Here is a 24350-nt window from a genome sequence, read left to right on the forward strand (position 1 = left end):
AAATAAAAAATAAATAATGTTAAACTGTGTAAATTTTAATGGAATGTAATTTGCTGAACGCTTTTTTTTGTTGCTGTTGTAGTTGGGGTTGAAATCTGAAGGCTGATAGGGTAGTTTCAGATAAGGAGTTAATTTTAGTTGAGGGCTAATTGGCTGGGGGGGCTAATTTTGACTGAGCTGTAATGGACTATGGACTTGTTGAGGCTTAGTGGTATTTAGCTGTTGGGTAAGTTGTGGTTGAAGACTATTAGGCTGATGGGGTAGTTGTTGAGGGGTATTTAGCTGTTGTGGCAGTTGTGTGTGAGGGACTATTTAGCTGTGGGGGTAGTTGTCATTGTAGTGTATTAGGTTGATGGAGTAGTTGTTATGGGCAATTTAGCTTATATGGTGGTTGTTGAGGGGCTGTTCAAAAGGGCTTTAATGTAATTCACCTATATACAAGTGCACAGCAAAAATGAAACAATGTTCCTCCAGGGCCATAGTGCAACACAAACAAGTGCAACAATACAATGCAGTGCAATAATACCTTAACAATAAATACAATACACAATGAGCAGACAGTGCATTTATTTTGACCGGTACACAGTACTGGGAATATGTAAAGTGGGTTTGTGCATAGGAGTCAGTGATATGCTATGCTGAACATAGCAGTTAGTGGTAGCAGCCAGAAACAGTTCAGAATACAGTACTGATTTAGTACAGTATTCTAGCAGCCAGTAGGAAAAATGTGCAAGATTGCAAAAGGAGTGCATATTATATGTATTTGAAGTTTGACTTGAGCAATTTGTTCAATACAAAAGAAAGAAACTGTGTATGTGTGTGCGCACGTATGTATTGTATGTATGGATATGTATGTGTGCATGCATGAATGTGTATAAACATGTGTGCATGTGTATATTTGTTTGGAATTGGAATTGAAATTAGCCAGAGTTCAGGAGTCTGACAGCTTCTGGGAAGAAGCTGTTGTACAGTCTAGAGGTGAGGGACCAGATGCTGTGGTACCTTTTTCCAGATGGCAAAAGGGTAAACAGTTTGTCTGAGGGGTATGTGGGGTCTTCTACAATGCTGGTGGCTTTTTGGATGCAGCGTGTTGTGTAGATGTCCGTGATGGAGGGAAGAGAGACCCCAATGATCTTCTCAGCTGTTTTCACTATTCTCTGAAGGGTCTTGCGGTTAAAGACGGTGCAGTTCCCAAACCAGGTAGTCATGCAGCTGTGTAGGATGCTCTCTATAGTACCTCTGTAGAAGGTGGTCAGGATGAGTGATGGGAGATGGGCTTTTTTCAGCTTCCGAAGGAAGTAGAGACGATGCTGCCTTCTTGGTAATGGAACTGGTGTTCAGGGTCCAGATGAGGTTCTCCGCTAAGTGATCACCAAGGAACTTCGTGATCTTGATGATCTCCACTGAGGAGCCGTTGATGGTAAGCGGGGAGTGATCTCGCCTTGCTCTCCTGAAGTCAATAATCATCTCTTTTGTTTTGTCAACGTTCAGATGCAGGTTGTTGACCTTGCACCAGCTCACCAGTTCTCGCACCTTCTCTCTGTATGCTGACTTGTTGTCCTTGCTGATAAGACCCACCACGGTCATGTCAGAGAACTTGATGATGTGGTTTGAGCTGTGCATTGCTGCACAGTCATGAGTCAGCAGTGTGAACAGCAGAGGGCTGAGCACCAGTACTCAGTGTGGTGGTGTTGAAAGTGCTGCTCCCGATCCAGACTGACTGAGGTCTACCAGTCAAGAAATCCAGGATCCAGTTGCAGAGGGAGGTGCTCAAGCCCAGTAAGATCAACTTTCCAATCAGGTGCTGAGGAATGATGGTGTTGAATGCTGAACTGAAGTCTATGAACGTAGGTACCAGATGTGTTTTATCTAGATGTGTGAGTGCCAGATGGAGTGTGGTGGAGATGGCATCATCCGTAGAGCGGTTGTAGCGGTACGCGAACTGCAGGGGGTCCAGAGAAGGGGGATGCTGGGTCTTGATGTGTCTCATGACGAGTTTCTCGAAGCACTTCATAATGATGGGTATGAGTGCAGTAGGACAGTAGTCATTGAGACACGACACCATGGACTTCTTTGGCACGGGGACGATGATGGTAGTCTTGAAGCATGTTGGGACAACAGTGCAGCGCAGAGAGATATTGAGCAAGTCTGTCACCCAGGGATGTTGTCTGGTCCAGCAGTTTTCCGTGGGTTAACTCCACGCAGAGTTCGCCTCACATCAGCCACAGTCAGGCACAGCACCCGGTCATTTTGTGGAGGGATGGATTTTTCCGCTGCAACGTTGTTCTGTGCTTCAAACCATGCATAGAAGTCATTCAGTGCATCTGGGAGGGAGGCATCACTATCACAGGATGGTGATTGTTTTCCTGTAGTCCGTAATGGCCTGAATGCCCTCCCACATGCGCCGTGTGTCGCCAGTGTCTTTGAAGTGTCCATGGAGCCTCTGTGCGTGTGCACATTTTGCCTCCCTGATTGCACATGACAGTTTGGCTCTCGCTTTTCTAAGAACCTCTTTGTCACCTGCTCTGAAGGCTGAGTCACGGGTTCTCAGTAGTGTGCGCACCTCAGCAGTCATCCATGGCTTCTGGTTGGGGCGTGTGATGATGGTCTTGGAGACAGTAACATCATCAATGCCCTTGCTGATGTAGCCAGTCACTGATGCTGTATACTCCTCCAGGTTAACAGTGCCACCGTCAGTAGCAGCCTCCTTGAATGTGATCCATGTCATCTGCTCACCACAGTCCTGAAGAGGAGATATGGCTCCTGCTGGCCAGGTTCTCACCTGCTTCAGAAGCGGTTTCGTAATTGGCTGTAGGGTAATTCGGGATGAATTACCCTACATGAATTACTGTAGGGTAATTCGGGTTATTTAGCTGTGGGGGTAGATGTTGAGGGCAGTTTAGCTGATGTGGTAGTTGTCGTTGAAGGCTGTCGGGTAGTTGACGCTAAGGGGTTATTTAGTTGTTGGGGTAGTTGTGGTTTCCCAACAGCAAATTACATTTTATTTTATGTTTAAACAGTATTTAACATAATTTATCAGTGTTTCAGGATTTCAACAGTATTTCAGTATTATATTTTATGTTTAAACAGCATTTAACATAATTTAAAAGTATTTATTGGGTTATCAACATTAAAACAGCCTTTATTTCATTTTAGCTGATTTTTCAAGCCAACATAAAGCTATATAACTCAACCACAGCTACTGCCACAGCCACAACTACCACAGTTGTTAAATAATCCTTCATCTGAACTACCCCTCAGTGCTCCAGTGGGCACTTCACCTCTGGATGCAGTCCCTGCATCCTGCATGTCTTACTCACCAGAGGACGCTATCCTAAGGACACTGTTTGCATGCCCTGAGACTAGAATGGCACCTCCTCCACTGCACCCTGCGCCACCACCATGCCCGACTCCCAGGACAGTACCCCCGTCATTGATCCCCGCATTAGGGACCCTGATCAATGTCACCTCTCAGTCTGGCGCCGGATCCACACCCCTTTTTCTGGCCAGGCCCCATGCTTGGCCTACTGCCCTAGTTCCGGTCATGGTAGGTATCCCTTTCATCTTCACCATTACCATCACTGTCTCTTTCTCTCCCTTTATGGCATTTCCTGTTTCCGTCAGTGTGCCCACTCCCATACTCATCCCTCTGGTCCAGCTCGTTTCCCGGTCCAGCCTGTCTGTCGGTCCGCTCTCTGGTCCCCAGCCTGTCCCACAGCGGAGCCCTGAGACCTGTCTAGCCCTGTCCGATCTGCCAGCTCATTCCTGATGCACCATTTCTGTTTCCTCTCACCTCGTGTTTAAAGGATTGCTTTGTCTTAGTGTTTGTTGTTTTTAACTTTGTGTATGTGTGTTTAAGGTCTTTTGCTTTCATTTATATGAAAGGTTGTTTAATGAAAACCTCGACTAGCGCTGCATCGTGCTCACCTGGTCACATTAAATGTATTGTACAATGGACAATGTATTGTATTAAATCAAGGTAGATGCTGTTGCAAATGTTGGCTAAGATGATTGTCACATAGCTATGATGTCCATAGCAATTTTACCAGCCACTATGTTTACCAAAAAAAATGCAGTTCAGGATCTAGTGGGCAGGAAGGAATTTATTGCTGTTTAAAAGATGCTGTTAAAATTTAGCATTACAATTGGTAATAAATCAGTTGCAATCATTAATGCAGAAAAACAGACTGTCTCTCCCTCTCAGTACTAGATGATATGAAAAATCATACTCTGTGATTGAAGCAGCAGCGCCAGTGTTCCTCAGCACTGGAAAGTTTCGCCGGAGAACAATTTTACGCAGGCTACCAGCACAGAGAATTCAGGGAACTGAAGTGCAGCATAAACCATTGGTGACCACACTTCTGTAGATATACCTCACTACTCTCAAGGCCTAATCCACCGCACATAATCCAAATACTCAGTGTCTTTGGAAGACCATGGTGGATGGATCAAGTGTGTTGGACATGATTACAATGAGGAGAGTTGGTAAGTTCTGATGTGACCTCCCCACCTCCTTCCTCTTCCAATCCTGGATCATTAAAACAGATCTAATGAACCTCTCTCCCCCTCTTATGTATTTCCTCCCCTGTGTCATTTTGGCTTAATGATATCAAAATATTATTCCCGCTCTCTATTACAATAAACGGATAATAAAATTAGTTGCTATTCATCTGTAAAAAATGGACCATTCTGGCGACCAGTTCCAGTCTAGCATCCTTCATATGCTCTTGTAGGCAGTAGTGGCATTAGTCCAGTCAGTGACTTTTACTGGACATCAGATGGACTTTGGCAGTTTACTGGCAAGTATTGTATATCTGGATTTGCTTGTTGATGGCATCCAGAATAATCTTCATTTTATCTTCCAGGCCATCCAGCTGCCTGGCTTTGCCTTCCAGCATCCTCTGATTTTCCTCATAGTGTTTTTCAAGTTCTATGGACACAAATCAAAAACCAGAGTTATAGCTGACCTAGTTGACCTCCATGTTAACTTACCAGATGTCCACAAGAGGGCGATATTAATTTATGTCTCAATTTGTCTGGTTTGTAAAATATTGGTAATAACCCAAGTACAGACAAACTCACTATTGGAGATACAATAGATTAGACAACACAAAATACTGGAGCATTTGACAGGAGGTAACCTTTGTTTGGGTTGATCTGTAATTACATTTACTCAGTTGAGTTTTGTTTGTTTCCTTGAGTGATGTTGAATAAGAATAAAGGAGCATTTCAAACCTTCAATGCATGTTTGTGTGTGTTCTCTATTCTGCCATCATAATTTCTGTCTTTGTCTTTGATGCTATATGTCACAACTGAGATGTGAAACCTCAGCTGTGACACTGGCTCACAAGGTCACAAGCAGAGTTTAAACATTGAAATAACATTCCTGCAAAAAAAAAAAAAATGTTTGATTGCTTGAGATTTAACTTAATGTGTCCAAATTTGTTTTACCACCTGACATCATATATGCAATATTGTCTTCTCTCTCAAAGAAATGAACCCTGCCTTATACAATGACCCATGACCCGAATGCCACATCTGCAAAAAAACAAAACAAAAAAAACCCCGCGATCCACCAGCGTCCCAAGCCTGTTCTTCCCGTCTGCGCCCCACTTACCTGCCAGTCTCTGTAGTTTGTCCTGCGCGTCCTTGAGGAGCTGCTTCGCCTCGTCTCTCAGCTGCTCTGCTTTTTTTTTGGCGTCCTGCACTGCGTTTGCCTTCCTGCCCACCAGATCCTTGACGGTGCTATACTTGTCCGAAAGCTCGCCATCCAGGATCTGAAGGAGACAGCCGATGCGCTCAGTACGAGAGGAAGCCTGCCAGATGGGTACCAGCTACGAGGCGGAGAGGCACAGAATGGCCAGGCGTACCTGCTTCGCATCGCTGGCCTTGTCTCGTGCGGTAGTGGCTGTCTCCTCCGCCAGGGCTACGGCCATGCTGTTGTTGGCTCGTTTGGATTTCAAGGCTTCTATGTGGCGCCCCAGGTCCCCCAGCCGCTCCATGGCATCGTTCAGGCCCTTCTCATTAGCGGTTGTCTCCGACTGGATCTTTCGGGGACAGAATGCCTGTGAAAAAGAAACTCAAACCGCTCAAGTGTAGAAAAGAGAGTGATAAAAGCGTACCTGTGCCAGTCGGTTTTCAGTCATGCCAATGTCATCTCTCGCTTGCCGAATGGCCTTCTCAGCGGCTGCCTGTGCCTTGCGGGCATCGTCGAGTGCCTGCTTCACACTGTCTGCCGTGTTCTTCGCTCTCTCCGCCTTATTCCTGCAGGACCAAGAGAAGTTGTAATAATGTGAAAAACTACACATCACACACACATGCACGCACCCACACACACAAACCTGGCCTTTCTGGCTTCCAACAGCAGCTGTTCTGCCTTGTGGACATCGTCCTGGGTCTGCTGCAGAATGGCATCTACGCTGGACAGACTCCGGACGCGATCTTTAATCTCGTCAGCTAGATGTCTGATTTGCTGGGGTGAGGCTGGAATGGACAGCTCAAGAACCCGATTGGCCACTGCCTCAATGCTGTCAGGATCAGCCCCTTCTTCTGTGAAGGTCCAGACATTTAACACAAGCAATTAATAGTGACTGAAGAACCAAAGTACCATTTTTTAAAATTGATAATAGTTCCCATTTACATTAGTTAGTTGACACTTTTATCCAAAGGAACTTACAATTCTGACTGAACACAACTTGAGCAATTGAGGGTTAAGGGCCTTCCTCAGGTGCCTGGCAGGGGCAACAAGGCAGTGGTGTGGCTTGAACCAGCAACCTTCTGATTACTAGTCAAGTACCTTAACCACTGAGCTACCACTTCCTAAAGGCAAAAACTTTGGCATAAATATTCAGATTCCCATGAACATTCCTGGAGCTTGTTTTCAAATATGTATTCAGAATTCCATGAAATTTGTTTAATTGTATTTCGTTGTACTAAAATTGGATTGTACTTGGGTCCTAGTATTTTTTTATATTGACAAAGGATCTACCAAATGTTGCCTAATCAGTACACAACAATTTTACTGTGAACTGCCAATATGTTTTGTTGAGGACACTCAACAAAAGAAAATTTCTATCTTAGAATAATACAGATGTGAGACTAACCTGAAAGCTGTGACAAATGTACTACATTTATTCTCTTTGATTTTTGGCAGCTGGTTTAAGTTAGGGAATTATTCTCGTCCATCCTTAAAATCTGTTGCAATTCTAAATAGTTATTATCAAATGATGTTAAAACTAGTCCTAGCCTCTTACTAGATCATCATAAGGATGTTCGAGCACAAATGGTCCAAAGTCACATGTGATCATAGGAGGTGGAGACCATCATATATTTGTGACAGTACACGTCAAAGGCGAAGGGTTAGATCCTCACGCATAAGGAAGGCACGGATCTGTTTGATGAGGTCGCGCAGATCGTTGTTGGAGCGCTCCACTTTGCTCTTGGTGTCGCTGGCTTTCCTTAGAGCAGCTTGGGCTTTGTCCTTGGCCTCCTGAGCCTTCGTTTTTGCATCTGCCACCTAAAAAAAAAAGCCAAATAAGGTTACAACAGCCTCCTATTACCCAATTCTGGGACAATGGTTTGACTTTACTGTGAGGGTTTGAGCACAAATGGATTTCCGTGACATCGGTGATGCTACTGTTGCTATGAGAAGGATACGTCTACCTGCTTGAAAAGCTCCTCTACTTCTCCCATGGCTTTGACGAGCTCTTTCTCAGCATGTTTGGATCTCTCTAGGGCGTTGTCAGCCGCGGATATGGCTCCGTTGCAGCTCAGCCCCCCGCAGTGTCTGCGTTCATCATCACGGCAGCCGATGCCGCCGCATGGGCTCTCTCCACATGGAACGTCACCTGATGCTCCACATACCTGGGATGACAGGCATGGTGTTATCATTAAAGCGCCCCAGCCAGGACAGGGCTTTGCTTTGCTTCAACAGCGCTCACCTTCTCGTTGATCTTCTTTAAGTCCAGGCCCTGCACTTTGGCATTCAGGTCGGTGAGGGCACGCTTGTTTGCGGCGTTCTTCCGGTTGAAGTCATCTTTCTTCTGTGTGATGAGTCGCTCCGTCTTCCTGCGGGTGTCTGCTGACTGGCTCACAGTGCTGGGGGTGTCAGTAGTGGACTGGTTAACGCGGCGCTCCGCGTCGTGAGACTTGTTGTAGGATGCACGGATGCTGTCGTATGCACCTGGAGCACGTGGACAACGGTCATGAGTATCTTGCCAAACATGTACAAAGAAAAAACATATTCTGGTGCCTTACATTGGAAACTGGAACATGGACCAAAAATACTATGGCTAAGGGGTTGTTGGAGTGTCTGGTATTCGAACTTCCACATGCACGGTTTGAAGAGGATCTGAGTCTCACCCAGAAAGTTGGAGTTTTTGAGGATGTCAAGCTGGTGCTTGAGCTGCTCGGAGGTGAGGTTCAGCTCCTTAGCCTCTCGCTCTAGTTTGCTCAGATCATTGCTGGCCTCATAGTTGCTGTCCTGCACTGTGGTCAATTCTCCTTCCAGGCTGTTCAGCATATCTGTGGTCTCAGCAATAAGAGACCTGGCAGAGCCAAACAGCACAAAAAACAAACAAACAAAAAAGGCACCAATTGACAAGACAACAAAACACAAAAGATCCCGGTTAAATTTATACCGATTCCATGAAGGCTGAACTGCATCTGTAACATCATACCTGAGTTCCTCCATCATGCCCATTAACGTGGTCACAGCTTCTGCGGTGGTATTGCGGGCATTAACAATGTCCCGTGCTTGTGCTAGCTTTCCCTCCAGCTCCTTGAAGCTCTTCTCATACGCTGGGGTCAGGCCTGTGGTCTGGATCTCCTGGGCCCGGGTGGCCAGAGCCTTTGTCCTTGCTGCCAGATCTTGGACGATGCGATCCCAGTCACCAAAACACTGGTGGCAAGGCTGGCAGTCTGGGAAAGTGCCCGAGAATCCACGGGCACACTGATCGCAGTGCACGCCCGATACGCCCTGCCGGCAAGCACAGTGTCCCGTCACTGGGTTACACTGGGAGTGCTCGATGCCACGAGGGTCACAGTGACAGGCTGTAGAGGAGGAAGGCGGAGGATCACAGGTCAGATAACCAAAGAGCATTATTGCTGATTCTAAATCTTTTAAAAAGACTTCTATTGTAGAAATTCAGACAGGTTATGTAGGGATACAAAAACAGAAGCCCCCACAACCCTGTGAGGTATGATTTAACATGCGTGCATACCCCTGCACTGGATTCTGGGATCACCCCAGTGGTTCTCCTGGCAGTCTCTGCAGGTCTTTCCGCCAAAGCCCTCGCGACACTGACACTTGCCTGTGAACTGTGGGGGAGCGTGTAAAAATGATGCATATGTCACTATTCACATGCTCTGAAGTCATCCTAATCTATAATGAAACAAATGCTCTTTTATGGACATGATTCATCCAGTGCAGAGGCTGAACTGTTGAGGGCAGCTAGGAGAGAGATGGTTACCTCGTTGCAGGTAGACGTGTAAGCATTGTTGGGGTCACAGTTGCAGGGTTCACAGCCCCGGCCGCTGGCCAGGTTCCAGAAGTTGGGGGAACAGTGGTCACAGGTGAGTCCGATGACCTGAGGCAGGCACTGGCACTGTCCTGTGGCACGCTGACACAAACACTCATCCCTGGACAGACACTGGCTGTGCTCCGTACCCAGAAAGTTGCAGGTGCATTCTGGGAAGATTAGGCGGGAAAATATGGCCCAAGCGGGTGCGCGTTCAATAACATGGCCGTTGAATATACGCCCCGGTTGAAATAACTTATTTTCACACCACAAACTATTGAGAAAAAAAACAATGGTATTTATCCAGTCGGTTGTTGGTTTGTGACCCTTGGTTACTCACTCCGGCAGTTGCGACGAGAGGCTTCCCCATAGTAGCCACTCTTGCACATGCTGCAATTAGGCCCCTCTGTGTTGTAGAGACACTTGCGGCACTCCCCTGTCCGTCTGTCGCAGGCCTCAGGGTCTGATAGGTCGATGTTGTTACTGCAAGGACAGGGCTGGCACTGCCCACCAGGCTGAGAGGGATTGCCATAGTAACCGGGGGCACATTCCTCGCAGCGTGCACCTGGTGGGTGCAGAGTTAAATTACAGAGAAATAAACACTGATATAAGGAAAAGGGCAATGCCAGAGTGAGAGACGCCTCTAGAGAGAAGAGTTTCTATAAATGACACGCCCAAAAACATTGACTTTTACAAGTTTGGCCATGTCTGACAGGACTCTATATGAGTAGGACCTGGCAGTGGTATGTTCCACAGAGTGGTATGTTCCACAGAGTGGTATGTTCCACAGAGTGGTATGTTCCACAGAGTGGTATGTTCCACAGAGTGGTATGTTCCACAGAGTGGTATGTTCCACAGAAACATCTGTTACATTAATGTCATGGTTATGACACAGAAGAGAGAAATTGATGCACCAGCCCAGGAGATCTCCAAACTCTAAGGCAAAAACTCTGTCAAAAACCTTAACAAAAACAGATGAAGGGGCTTTAGCAGGAATTTAGGGGAACAGGATGTGAAAAAAGGCAAAAAATCCCCCCCCCCCCCAATTAATAGAACCATTTTCCTCACTTAGCATTTAGAGATAAGCATTACTGTACCGGAATCTGTTTCTTAGACGAAACACTGCAGATCATTTGTAGAAACATTGAGGTCTTTCTTATGAAATGCACTAAACAGACAGAAGAAGGGAAGACATTTGTGGCATTTCCCCTCTGCTATGGCCTGCAGGACAGGGTAGCGATTCTGCTGTAGGCTCGGGAAATCGGAAAAACCTCAGCAGCTGTAGCACTGGAACTAAATGACCTTGATGAGAGAATGCTTTACTCACAAAGGAAACCAATTTAGAACAAACTGTCATACACAATTTTGTGTTCTTTACTGTCCAGATTTATACTAAGCTATGTGACAAGTGTAGTCAGTACATTTCATATTTTATAGGAGATCATGGAAATCCTTTAATATACATGTATCTAGATTAATTATAATGATATAAAGGGGCACAATAAGTGTATTAGATGTTGTAAGTGTCAATTTGGCAAATTAAGGCAGAGGGACTCCATATAAAATATCAGAACTGTGTGTAAACCACTTAGGATAGGGATGGGGTATTAAGATAATTACTTTTTTAGATTAAAAATTTTTTACAACCAGAACCCTAATCCTAATCATAACCCTAACTCTAACTCTAACCTTAACCCTATGTAGAGATTCATTAGGACCTGACTTTCATCAGGATTGTGTCCCATCCCAGTGGTGATGGGACCATATGTATTATATCTATATATAAAACATCCCCACACATCTAGTATGTGGTCATTGTTTTCTCCCCTCATATTCAGGCCTTCGGCGAGAGCTCTGGAAGTTTGGGGTTCACAATATTTATGTAGTTCCTAGGATTTGCACTCTTCTGGACTGAGACTGATCTCATTCCTGGGATATCTTCAAATCACTCCTCCAGCTTAGGGGTCACAAATCCAGGTGACCTTGTCACCCCTGGGACATCCTTGGTGTCAACCTCCCACATTCTTTCTATTTCGGCTTTCAGGCCCTGCTATTTTTACAACTTCTCATATTCCTCCCTGAATGTTTGCTTCACTTGGAGCTGCCACATGTGTTAACACTGTTGTTTTCTGTATCTTTGCCACGATCACAATGTCTGCTTGGTTTGCCACTACCTGTTCATCTGTCTGGATCTGGAGGTCATGCAGAATCATAGCCTTGGTCCTCTTCACCACACACATGTCCTCATTACATTCTGGTACTGGTGGATTCCAGTTCTATTCTATTTCAGATTCAGCAGGAGTTCTGTTTGAGCAGTGATAGTTACCCTTTAATTCTTCCATCTCCAGTTGTAGTAGGTGGCGTTATTTTGCAATGCACGAGGACTGGGTAATAGCTGTGTGTATATATAGCTGTGTGTATATATGTGTGTATGTGTGTGTGTGTGTGTGTGTGTGTGTGTGTGTGTGTGTCATGTACAGGGAGAAGAGAGGGTACATTGGGCACCGGGATGAGGGTGGGTTCACTATGGCTACTCAGAGCACTTAACAATCCCTGTGTCCAGTCATGGAGGGGGAATTGTGCGGGGGCACAAAACATCAGGTCACTTCACATCAGCCAAGAGGCACAAAACGAGTTTCGCCTGTGATGGTCTTACTCGCTGTGTCCTGAGTCTGTGAGTCTGGACTCTGCAGCTGGACTTAAGGAGGGTTGGCCAGGCTTGGGCAAAGCCACTTGTGTTTTTGGGCTGACAAAATGACATGTAACTATCCTACTCCTTCTCAATCCATCCCTAGCTACCTCAGTTGTTCAAATATTTAGCACATGAAGCGCAACCACACCTCATCATCTCCTATTGTCCTGTCCTCCTGACGTGCCTGTTCTCTGCCTCTCTGAGCTGTGGCAAGAAGGGGAAGAGCTACGCACCTGTGTAGCCCTGTTTACAGTTGCAGACCACCTGTCTGTTGTGGCTGTCTTGGTAACAGGAGGCAGCATAGTGACGTCCGCTCTCGGGTCCATCTGGACAGGGGCATGGTCGACACTGGCTTCCTAAACCCAGTACAGGGTTGCCATAGTAGCCACTGGCACACCTGGATTCAAAAGGCGCTGGTTACAGTTCCATATCGCTCCAGGCTGCAAGGCCTTCAAACGGCCTTTCCTGCCAGCTTGCCTTACTTCTCACAGTTGCTCCCTGCTGTGTGGCTCCTGCAGTTCAGACAGGTGCCAGTCCTCTGGTGGCACTCCTCTGTGTGCCCGTTGCACTGGCACTGCCTGCAGGTGGGGAAGCCCCAGTGCCCGGTCTGGCAGCCGTCACAGCGCTGACCGAAGGCGCCTGACAGGCATGGGCACTGCCCCGTGTACTGATCACAGAACCGGCTGTGAGAGCCCTCCTGACTGCACTCACAGGCTAGAGAGAAGGAGACAGAGAGAGAGAGGGAAAGAGAGAGAGAGAGTGAAAGAGAAAGACAAAGAGGGAGAGAGAGAGAGAGAGAGAGAGAGAGAGAGACATGCTTGACACATGCTTGTTTTTACATGTTAATGTAAATGGTTGCTATGGAAAGTCTGACGCTTACATTTGCATCCCGCAGGCCCAAATCCATAGGTTCCTGGAGCGCATTTATCACAGCGTTGGCCAATCACATTAGGCCTACAGTGGCACTGGCCTCCATGAACATGGCATTCAGAGCTGAATGAACCCTGTGCATCACAATGGCAAGCTGTGTGGAGGGGGAACATATACACACACACACACACACACACACACACACACATATAACACACATACAAACAAGCACACATATAGAAATATACAAACAACAATCCTGTATAGGCATACTGCACTATAGTCATAGGAAATTGCAGGAATTCTTGACTATTTTGTCATCCACTAACCCTGCTAACCATCACTCACGCAGTGCTCGGTCGTTTATGATGGTTGACAGGCTGAAAACGAGCTTGGCACAAACGTCGCTTATGGCTGGGCGGGGCACACTCTTGGCACTCTCATGGCAACGGAAACGCTCATAATTCTGCTTCCGGACGACAGAGGCAGGGTCACCCGCTACAAACATCTCCAGAGAGGAGTAAAGAGGCATCAACACGATCTGGAAGAGGGAATGATAGCATGGAAGGATGGGAATTCCAAAAGAGATTCTTCCCTTAATTGAAGAAAGCAAATAGTTTATTTTTCACTCACAGAGTCTATCAGAATGTTTGCACTACTGGTGCTAGGGATGCTGTTTTTGTCGACGTAGCGGACAAACTCCAGATGGAGTTTGTAGCTCACTCCTCTCTCCAAACACACAGGATGGGGCAGAGCCATAAACCTGCAGCACAGTGCAGAAGCAAGTCAGAGTCATGGAGTCAGAGCTAACTGTCCACAAAGCTCAGAGCTGAACCAGAGCAGAAGCACAGAGTCAAAGTGATGGAGTCAGAGCCCATTATCCACAGAGCTCAGAGCTGAACCAGAGCAGAAGAAAGATGCTTGAGAAAACACACAATATGCTAATTATAGCATGATAAGTGTGTAAATGTGTGTGTGTGTGGTAGGCGAGACCTGGATCCAGAGGGCAAGGAGATAGTCAACAGATCATCTGAAGGGATGGTGTTCCCACACGGGCTGCTGGTCGGGATAGGACCCGGCCTAACGACTGTTACACGCACCTCTTCCCAGTCAAGTGGCATCTTCCCAACACACGCAAACAAACACAGTTTGCTACACTCTTTTCAGAAACGTCATAACGGGTGCCGTACTTATGAAGCCGTGTGTGGTGATTTACCTGAGGCTCGTAGCGAATGATTACATCATACTCCATGGAGTAAGGAATGTTGCTGATGGAAAACTCCAGAACGCCCCCTTCAGGAACACGTGCGAACCCAGTGCCAGTCCAAGAGGAAGGCTGGTCTGGCAGGTGCTCCCTCTCTTCGACAGTACAACCCTACAAACGGGCACATTTACCACAGCTGCACTACTCTGAAGCCAATTACAAGTTAATTCACTAGCAGTATTTATCCCAAAGCTTCTAAGCCAATATACTTATTTTTTTGGTCTGTTTTTGGCTCTCCTCTTACCTGACTCAGTTTGGCTAGCTCTGCCTCATATAGATAGTGGTCCAGGGCCATGAAAAAATACCCAGGCTCCACCTGGTTACACTGACGGCCCAGCGTGTGACTGCGGCAGCGACACTGGCCTGATTCCATTAAGCACCTGTCGATCAACAACAAAGAGTTATCAACTGTTACACAATTTCCATGAATAGTAGAGGGGCACAGTGGAAGTTACGTTGAACTCACTGGTTGTCAATAGCGCCACCTACGTCACAGTCACATCCTCTGCAGCCACTGACATCATGGCTTAAACCCCAGTGCTCTGCCTAGGCGAGGAGCACAAAGAAACAGGTACAGAGACAGAAAGAAGCTTTTTTATTTATAACCACGTCTCAGCTCATGTTTGTAAAAATAATATTTACTGTGGACAAGAATAGCTACCGTAGCTGGGAAAAAATGGCAGCTTGCGTAACAGTCGCCCAGGTCAAGCAGACTGTACTGTAACTAGCCTTTTAAAATGATATGACGCCAGACTACGTTGAAAGGCATTTACTGCCGTCTAATTTCAGAATCTTTCTTCACTGTCCTTTTTAAGTGCTATGTAAACCGACACCATGTGGGGTTGAGGGGGGTACTTGGCTAAATGTAGATCTGGAGGCTGTGCTGCCTAAACTCCTGGATATGGTTACCGCCCAACTGGGATATGAGGTACCAATCAGAAATAAGCAAGGCTGACAGGTGAGTGATCTAATTCTGACTCTATGTTTTAAAGCTCTGTTTGATCCCTGCATTTATTTGAACAGTGGTGTGTGTGTGCATGTGTGAAGACTTAGGGGTGCATGGGTCACCTCCACAGCACTTACCACACACTGGTTGCAGCTGTGGCCAGTGACCAGGCGCTTGCAGAAGCAGGCTCCTCGGACAGGGTCACACTGGGGTCCGCTGGATACGGTTCCCCTGGGGTTGCACCTGCATGCTGACAGGAGGCAAATCAGACAACAGCATGATGTCCAGGAAGAGAGATTACACTAACCAACCATCAGGCCTATCAGGTAAGCACTGCATAAATGGACCTAAATGACCTCAGCAAAACCCACATGGGAGCAGGGAAGAAGAGAGAGATGCCCGGCGATACTCACACTGGCAGCCGTGGGGGTCATCTGCGCTCAGGCCGAAGTAGCCGACCCTGCACGTGTCACAGCGAGGGCCTTGCACATTCTCCTTACAGCGGCACTGCCCTGCGATCATGCCCTGGGCCGGGTCGTCATGCCCGTCACACTCACCATCATTCACAGAGCCGCTGTGGTCGCAGTCGCATGCTGGACAGGGGCGTGGCATGAAGAACAAGCGTCAGGGCCTTCAGGGTCATACGCACACACGGCCCTCCTAAGCTCTCTCCAAATCACACTCACGTATGCAGACGCGCGGGTCTCTGATGTCTCTGCCTGGGTCCTTGTAGTAGAAGGGCTTGCACGCCTCACAGTTGCGGCCCATGGTGTTGTGGAGACAGTCTTCACACACTCCCCCGCTGACATTGCCGGTGGCCATATATACCGCCATGTCAAAGTGGCACTTGCTGGAGTGACCATTACAGTTGCATTCTGGGAAATACAATTAGAAAACAGTTCGTGATATATTTCAAATATAAATGACTGACTTAAGGGTGTAGGTTACATAAGAAAGTGTAGTTACTCTTGCAGGCATTGGTGTCACGACCCTTGGCGGGTCTCCAGTCCAGGTCATTGTAGAAATCATTGCACTGCTCACAGTTCAGGCCTTTTGTATTATGCTTGCACACACACCTCCCATGCACCTGGTAGATAAAAAATAAATAGATAAAAAATAAATCATACCATTCCCCAGCAGAAAATCAAGTGAGGAACCCTTCTCTTCCCCTGCCTGGACCTCGGTGAACAGCTCACCATGCCTTCAATGTCATCTTTTACGCCCTCAATGGGTGCACACTCAGATGCATGGCCATAGCAGAAGCAGTTGCCCCTGACAACGAGTTCATACATGGCGTAGTAGTACTTCTCCTTGATCTCCTGCCGTGAGTCCAGCAGATTATCACCCAGAGTGTGCAGCTTGGTGAAGTTCACTCGCAGGTTAGTGATTTTCAGCTGGTCTGTGAAGGGGATACAGAGAAAGAAAAAGTGACTGAGAACAAAGCTTCCATGTGTTCTCGTGGTAGCCTGGACATTAATGTAATTTCTAAATGCTTTGTTTGCAAACTGGAGAAACTGAATACATCGAGCCTTTTACATCCAACCAAAAAACAAATAGTTTCTGGTTTATCTATTCTTCTATTTACCTCATTCAATTACAATCCCAAGCCAAAGCTGCCAAAAAAGAAACTGCTTCAGGTTTACTTCCCCTAGGATATGTGCTCTGTCTTGTATAATTGCTTTTATAAAGGATTCTATTGGCACACCACTGGGCACCACTCTTGACACAATCCCTTAGAACATCTTCATTCCTTACAGAGTGAGAGCATGCAGTGGGATAGCAGCCTTTCACCATGCTTCACATAAGCCCACTTCAATGTCAAGAAGAGAGGGAGTAGGGGGTTCTAATGTGTGTGTGCGTTTGTGCGCGTTCGTGTGTGCTTGACTGTTTTTGCATGACAGGCTGCAGAGGGAGATGGAGTGTGAAGGTTTAGCGGCAAGGCGGCTGGTGCCGCTACTGTGTGCAGCCTGCTCTTTCCCATCACGCTCCAGCTGTTCAGGGCTTAAGCACGTGGGAGGCATCGCTCTGCCCTGCTCCTCATATGCCAAAGAGCACATGCAGCAATCTGGAGCTGTTAATCATCTGCTCGGTCATCCCCACAGTCACGTCCCACCAGCGCAGGAACAGAGCGGCGGGGTGGTCCAGCAAAACAGCAAAGGGCACTTTTTCTCAATTAGTCGTGCAGATGAAATGAGCAGGAGGAAGAAGAGATAGAATCAGATAAATGAGTGGATGAGGGAGGCACATGCAGACAGATGGATAAAAAAGACTGGTGATGGTAGAAATGGAGATGTAATAAAAGCAGAGGGAGATGGGCTGGGTCCAAGCGTCAGCCAGGCGTTACCGCTAAACCTTGACCAAGACAAATAAGGCTTTCTCCTTTCTAATGTAGGTTACACTGGATTAGAGCCTCTGAGAGTTTAGCTGCCTCTGAGAGTTTTAGCTGCCAGCCAGTAAGGTCATCCCAAACTACCCCAACCCCTTTTATTTCTCGCATGTCCGTAGTCCATATTTCACAAGAAACAATAATTTTCAAATGTTTCAAAGTAAGGAAACAATTCCAACTCCAAGTTCAACCAAGAATGGAATTAAGTCCCTAGTGGAATTTTAAGTACATTTTAAGGCACGTAGCCCATTGTTTATTTCTCCTTCACTTGGTTTTTTTTTCTCCCTCAAAAAAATACAGTAATTGATGCAAAGAGACTCCTGGGAAATATGTTCTGTCAATTCTCCAGATTAACATAATAGACCTGTCCAAAATGTCTTTCATTAGTGTCATTAGAGACCACGTCTTTTGTTGAGATATGGAAGAGCCTGCTCATGTTCTTGCAGAAACATGTCAAAACAAAAAGGGACAGACTGAGGGGAGGAAACAGCTGCTTTTCCCATTAGCGTCTCTCTCTCTCTCTCTCTCTCTTTCTCACTCTCGCTCTCTCTCTTGCCACTCTCTGCCTACATTGGCTGAGTGAATCTAGAGCAGTGAAGCACAGCCAACACTGAATAGGATCAGGAAGGAATCCGACGCTCACAAGGAACCACTGCAGTACCCAGCAAGCTTGAATCACGTGGTCTGAGAGCAGAGCAGCTTTGATTGGCTTTGGATAAGGTCTTTTAATGAGCAGCACTACAGGGCCCTGACGACTTTAGGCCAAGTGATTGAGTCTGTATATTTAATCTTCTTTTCAACATAAATATTACAGAGGGATTTTGACAGAAGGAAAGAGAAAGGATGAAGTGCAAACTCCAAGCACATTCTCCCTTAAAGAAATGTTATTTATAGGCATTTATAAATGTTCATTAAAAGTTCATTAGAAGTAGGCAAAGATGCACATTTAGCAGTGACTCACTTTGAATGCGGTGACTGTAGGGGTCTTCAATTTGGATAGAAGGGTCCAGAACTCGAAAGATCACCTGGGAGGAAGAGTTTGAGCAGCACAGAACATTTAAACAGGAGTCAAAAGCCACAGGCAGATTTGGATCTATTAGTAAATTTAGCATAAATGGCTGAATTGTCCCTGCTCTGTTCCTACCTCTCCTTCTGTAGACGGCTCGATGTCCGAATAACGTGACTCACAGATGACATCGTCAACACTGCGGAGGGGGCCTTGAGAGATTCTTGGGAAGACTGCGGAGCAGTCATAGGCAAAGTAGCGGTACACCTGCCAGGTGTGTCCAAAATCCGCCGAGCGCTCTATCAGCAAGGCTGCTGGACGAAATGTCTGCATGCAGAGGTCCACATGGGACACAACGTGAGGAAAGTTTCACGAGACATTCACAAGGCAAATCATTGTGTTTCACTAAATAAAATAATAAAGACACAAGTGGGGGAGTGAATGTGTGTGTTTGTTTGTGTGTTTGTGTAAGTAAAATGTAACAAAAGGTGTAAAGCACATAAACTCAAAGACAGAAGCAGTGCAATTCAGTGCCAGTCTAGTCATACCTTAAAAGTCATGATGAGGTGAGTGAAATGAAACTCTGCTTCCAGGTCCAGCTGAATGTAAACATTAGACTTTCCTGTGAACATAAGTGCACATGGCATTTCTAACAGCCCTACAAAACTGTACAACCAATAAAAAACTGTAAAGGATCTCTCATCTCTATATATAAACACACACACACACACACACACACACACACACACACACACACACACACACACACACACACACACATACATATATATATATATATATATATATATATATATATATATATATATATATATATATATATATACAGTTGCTCTGAGGGCACCTTAGAAGCTCAGGGCTTACCCCTTAACCCTTGCAGGGTATCTTAATGGCAGAGCTGTTCAAAAGGTGACTATGCTTCTGACAAGTTCCGACACTGCTCAAAGGACAACAAAACGTGGATAGCCCAGGTTACTTTACGTCCTAGGTGCAAGCGGGATGTCAGAGCATAAATCACAGAAAGCGATAACAGTTCCCTCGTCCGTCTACATCAGTACCCTGATTAAGCTGAGCTTGCCTATAACCCAGAGTGAGTGTAGTAGGTGAAAGGAAGTTGGAATGCAACAGAGGCTCCAGCGAGGCTTCTGCCTCATATCCTACTACAGTAAGAGTCTCTTACGACTTGATCTCTAACAGCAGCAGAGACTGAGGGTCTGTTCAACAGCTCTTAACCTGTCTCTGACTGCAAGTAGTTAAACAGGAAACAGAGGAAACAGAGGAAAGGAGAGGTGGGGTCTACCCCCAGCCTGAAGTGACTGAGAGAGAGTAGACTAAAAGGTCGGGGCATACGTAGACAAGGGAACTAACCGATTCTCTGTTTTTCTAATACACATTCATTAAAAGTCATTAAAAGCTGGACGATCCAATGCAGAGGAGGCCAACCCCATGCAAAAAGGCGGCTACACTGTTCAAGTCCACTATGTGCCTGTCTTTGTTTTTGATGGAAGTGACCCAAAGAGCTCAGCAACCAGTCAGTCATACCAGAGTATGCTAGTGAACATGTATTCTGTCCTGTCCTGTCTATTCTCTAGCACTAAGGCTCACAGGGGAGCGTCCTCTCACTTACACGAGTGAACACGTGCTGGACAAGTGACCCACTGTTAACTCCATTACATACTCAAAGGCAAAGGCACTGGTGCCATGGTGACCGGGCTCAAAAATAGCCAGAATTTCCTGTCAACTTTCTATCTTCGTCACAGATTCCAGTAGCAAAACACAGCTGATTAAGACACAGATGCTTTCAGACCCATAAAAATCTCTGAACCAGAAGTCAGTTAAGAGGCTTTCTGTGTGGATGGTGTTCTAAAACTGAAGATGTATATGTGCCTCTGATCAGATCTCGCTAAACTTTAATCCAGGGTAACAATTACTTGAGTCCTTTAGTGCACTGTAACAATTTACACTTGAGCAACACAAATGCACTATCTAACCTGCCTAGTCTATTTGAATACCCCAAATTATATACAGTATCTCACCTCCAAACCAGAAGCCAGCATTCAGATTATTTACCAAAACAAACTACCCTGATTCATTTCACCTGTTTATTAAGGCACACATAATGTGCATGAAGGCACATTAAGGCACATACTACGCAGAGAAATTTATACACTCCATGGACATGCCACTAGGCCAAGACTCATTCTGCACTCTTGCAACAATATACCATTCATATTAACGTCAATGTAGCTGCTGAATAATTGAAAGTAGTTTATGAACAACACTGCATAAGATTCATAACTAAATAATAATCCAGGCATATAAGTAGTGATCATGACGGTCCTCATGCCTGCTTAAATGGTCCAATTAAGTTATTCTTCTTCAACTAATGATAAAGGATGACATTTTACTGATTCCCAGCCTATCCACAAAACAAATGAATTCGTTCTTAATGTAATGACACTGACTATTATGGGTTGCTCTGTAGACACTACATGCTCTCCTTCTTTCATTTTCCCCCTCTTTGTCTGTGGCTTCACCTAGTGAGCCATGTTTGGTGTAGTCGTGCCAGTAGGAGCACTACTCTCTAATCATCTCAATCAGCAATGTGTCGGGGGAGGGGAGCGGGGGGTCCCAGGGACGATGTGCTGGGGATGGACATTTACCCTCAACAAGGACACCTTTACGCATCCAGCGGTTCTGCTTGACCACACTCTCTATCGCCACCCTCCACTCTAAAAGGTCGTTTTAACTCCTCTTTTGGCTTTTTTTTAGGCAAAGTATCTGGCCAGCTCTAGGGAATAAACACTCTTGACCATTTGCATAGAATGTCCTTCCCCATGCTATTAATAGACTTTCCTGGGCATTAATGTTCTAATAATACATCTTGAGAGCCTTTAGTGTGGATGTTTGCCAGGTAGCTGGGATTGGAGGGTTTAGTTATCCGGGCCAATTCCACTGGCAGCCGTGTTTGGAGGGTTTATTTATTGGGCAGTCCCACTGGCAGCTGTGTTTGGAGGATTTAGTCAGCTGGGCAATCTCACTGGCAGCCGCGTTTGGAGGGTTTAGTTAGCTGGGCAATCCCACTGGCAGCCGCGTTTGGAGAGTTTAGTCAGCTGGGCAATCCCACTGGCAGCCGCGTTTGGAGGGTTTAGTCAGCTGGGCAATCTCACTGGCAGCTGCATTTGGATGGTTTAGTTAGCTGGATAATCTCATTGGCATTTGATTCATTCTACACAGCGCTGCTAATAAGCCTGCACAAATACAAAATCACTTTGTTCTTTTGCCTTTCATGTAAGTAAGTCATTAACTCTACTTTGTGTCTAATAGTAGTATTTAAGACTTGATGAAACATCAAAGTGCGTGGTGTTGAACCTCCTGAGGGTCTCACCATTCTCTGACTGCCACCAGCACTTCTTGCGGTCTGGTCTGAAGGTGGTGATAACGTTCTCAATGCGGTGGCTGATGGTGTTGTACACCAGGTCGTACGGCCGACGCGAGTCACACTGGAAACATTTCTTCTCCTCCTAAACCAGGTCAAAGGTTTGCGATCTTAAGGGCCGAGGGTCAACTAGTTCCATATGGTTTCAATATGAGGAGGGTGTGACAACATTAATGAAATACTGGCCAAAATATTGTGTGGTTGGGTAGGCAGTTTACCTGCAGGTGACTGACAATGCAGTAAGGTTCTCTCCTGTTATGGCCACAGGTAGATGAAGCCTTCAGTTTCTTCTCCCGGCCCACCAAAAGGTCACCTGTTGCCGGGTAGCAACTTCCTTGGGCACAGCCATGGGCATGATCAGGCACCTGAGCAATGGTAGTTGCCAGGCCTAAAGGTTAGAGAAAGGGCATATATATCAAGAGAGAAAACTAGAAGACCTTTTTTAATTAAAGTAAAGGTGCTTAAGAGGCTACGAATCCTTGATTCTATGATTCTCCACCACCTAGATTGGTGGGTTTTTATGGTTTGAATCTACATGTCCTTCAAGTTTAAAAATAAACTTTTAAAACACTCAAGAGCCATTAATCATCCTGAAATAAAGTCCATGTGAAAAATCAGTGGGTCGTGGAGACCTGCTGGTCATCTGAAGAATGGAGTCAGAATAAAGTGAGAACTTGGAGCGAGAGATGAAAGAGACATGCACACATGCACAAACACAGTTACCTACACACACACACACACAAATATATTAAGCCTTAGATTTATATATTAAAATCATAGCAGAAAAACTAAGATACTCAAGCAAAGCACAAGAGGAAAACCCACTAACACACCCCCACAAAATAAACCTAACACAAGCTGTAAAATTGCAGTTATGCAAAAGAACTTTAAAGACCCTTTGAAAAATCCAGAAGAGAATTTACAGACACTCTCAACACAGACCTGTCTCAGGCTTCAAACCAAACAGCTGTGTTTGTCTGACACCACCCCACCTCACACACTGCTGCCAGGTTCAATACTCCACAGAGAGGCTCTACACACTCACACTCGTGCTGTAGATAGGACACAATTACATACAGCATATAAACACCCATACATTCCATATCCACTCTGACCGACAGTGCTGGGAAAATTATAGAACACGCTGGACTTTTTCCAAAAGATTAAATCCAACCACCAGGAAAAGTCCAAATCCGCCCACTAGGAAAAAATACAACTGTCAATACAACTCCCAACAGATAATCCCAGCTACAGCAAAATAAATACCAATCTATTGCCAACCTTGCCTGAGAAATTCCACCCAATCTCTCTAATAGTGAAATTAAGCGCAGAAATGCTTCTGTGGAGTGAGAGAACACTATGGCCAGAGGGTGAGAGGTTGAAAAGGGCTGCTCTCACTTCAGCCCTTTCACAGGACACTACTGGAGTAATGTATTACTGTTAGTGTAGCCTTCATTTTGGACATGTTAATAAAAAGGTCACGTGAAAAAAAAACAAAAAAACAATCGTAGTGCTTTGGCGTTATGAAGCTCAGCACTGAGAACAGCACGCCATTTCATTACTGCACGTCATGTCCAGCATAGTCACTTCTGCCAGCTGCTCCTCGTTCAAACGGCCACCTCGGGTGGCGACACGCGGATCGGGCCGGACAGGCGGGCAGGGCTCCCAGCTCCTCTGCCACTCTCGCCTTACATGGACAAGAGGCTCAGGAATGTGGGAGGACAGCTGGCAGTGGAGGCATACCTCCTGGCTAACAAAGCCCTGCTGTTGGGTTACTGTAGAGGCCTGGGGAACCCGGCTCCTCAACAAGGCCCCAATCAGCTGTCTCAGGGACAGACGTGCAGTTCATTGGCCTGCTGTGCTCAGAGGATCCTGGATGTAGCAAATTAGTTAACGTCTTTATTCATGATGAGTCGCTGCAGGGCGATTCTACAAGCATGGCCATTTATCTTGCTTAATTGCGGTGGGTCCCGTGATCGCACATGTCGTATACTGTACATTTATAAAGGAGCTATTCACATGGAGGTGCAGCTAGGAGCAGGACCTTGTCTTATATTGGCATGAGAAAAAAGCCATGCCTCTCTCATAAGCACTGCTGAAGGCTTTGGCCATTCTAGCCTTTCGGGTTGGGGGGCAAAACACTCTCCCTGTTGCTTTGAAAAAGCAAGTGCAATGAGTCTTGACTGCATATTTCCCATCATCCCCTCTGAC

At 46.0% G+C, this 24350-nt stretch overlaps 1 protein-coding gene across 1 annotated transcript in view; it reads right to left on the minus strand.

Annotated features, from left to right (window-relative positions):
- Positions 1–4085: 4085 nt before the first annotated feature.
- The window catches only part of lamb2 (laminin, beta 2 (laminin S)), a 27149-nt gene continuing 6884 nt past the window's right edge, over positions 4086–24350 (minus strand). Inside the window, exons 3-34 of the mRNA XM_026998071.3 lie at positions 22358–22527; positions 22089–22224; positions 19231–19304; positions 18821–19009; positions 18638–18701; positions 16487–16689; positions 16257–16377; positions 15977–16165; positions 15704–15883; positions 15428–15540; positions 14811–14890; positions 14589–14724; positions 14297–14455; positions 14074–14201; positions 13714–13843; positions 13429–13621; positions 13091–13234; positions 12693–12924; positions 12444–12607; positions 9859–10083; positions 9471–9688; positions 9222–9318; positions 8679–9051; positions 8362–8546; positions 7941–8182; positions 7663–7863; positions 7372–7516; positions 6342–6549; positions 6123–6264; positions 5871–6047; positions 5618–5777; positions 4086–4930 (exon numbers count right to left, since the gene is read on the minus strand). Coding sequence (XP_026853872.2) covers positions 4794–4930; positions 5618–5777; positions 5871–6047; positions 6123–6264; positions 6342–6549; positions 7372–7516; positions 7663–7863; positions 7941–8182; positions 8362–8546; positions 8679–9051; positions 9222–9318; positions 9471–9688; positions 9859–10083; positions 12444–12607; positions 12693–12924; positions 13091–13234; positions 13429–13621; positions 13714–13843; positions 14074–14201; positions 14297–14455; positions 14589–14724; positions 14811–14890; positions 15428–15540; positions 15704–15883; positions 15977–16165; positions 16257–16377; positions 16487–16689; positions 18638–18701; positions 18821–19009; positions 19231–19304; positions 22089–22224; positions 22358–22527 — 5315 coding nt within the window. The 3' untranslated portion in view covers positions 4086–4793. The remainder of the gene's footprint in view (positions 4931–5617; positions 5778–5870; positions 6048–6122; positions 6265–6341; positions 6550–7371; positions 7517–7662; positions 7864–7940; positions 8183–8361; positions 8547–8678; positions 9052–9221; positions 9319–9470; positions 9689–9858; positions 10084–12443; positions 12608–12692; positions 12925–13090; positions 13235–13428; positions 13622–13713; positions 13844–14073; positions 14202–14296; positions 14456–14588; positions 14725–14810; positions 14891–15427; positions 15541–15703; positions 15884–15976; positions 16166–16256; positions 16378–16486; positions 16690–18637; positions 18702–18820; positions 19010–19230; positions 19305–22088; positions 22225–22357; positions 22528–24350) is intronic.

The sequence above is a fragment of the Electrophorus electricus genome, chromosome 24 (assembly GCF_041902795.1).
Source record: "Electrophorus electricus isolate QZ-2024a chromosome 24, ASM4190279v1, whole genome shotgun sequence".
Classification (NCBI taxonomy): domain Eukaryota; kingdom Metazoa; phylum Chordata; class Actinopteri; order Gymnotiformes; family Gymnotidae; genus Electrophorus; species Electrophorus electricus.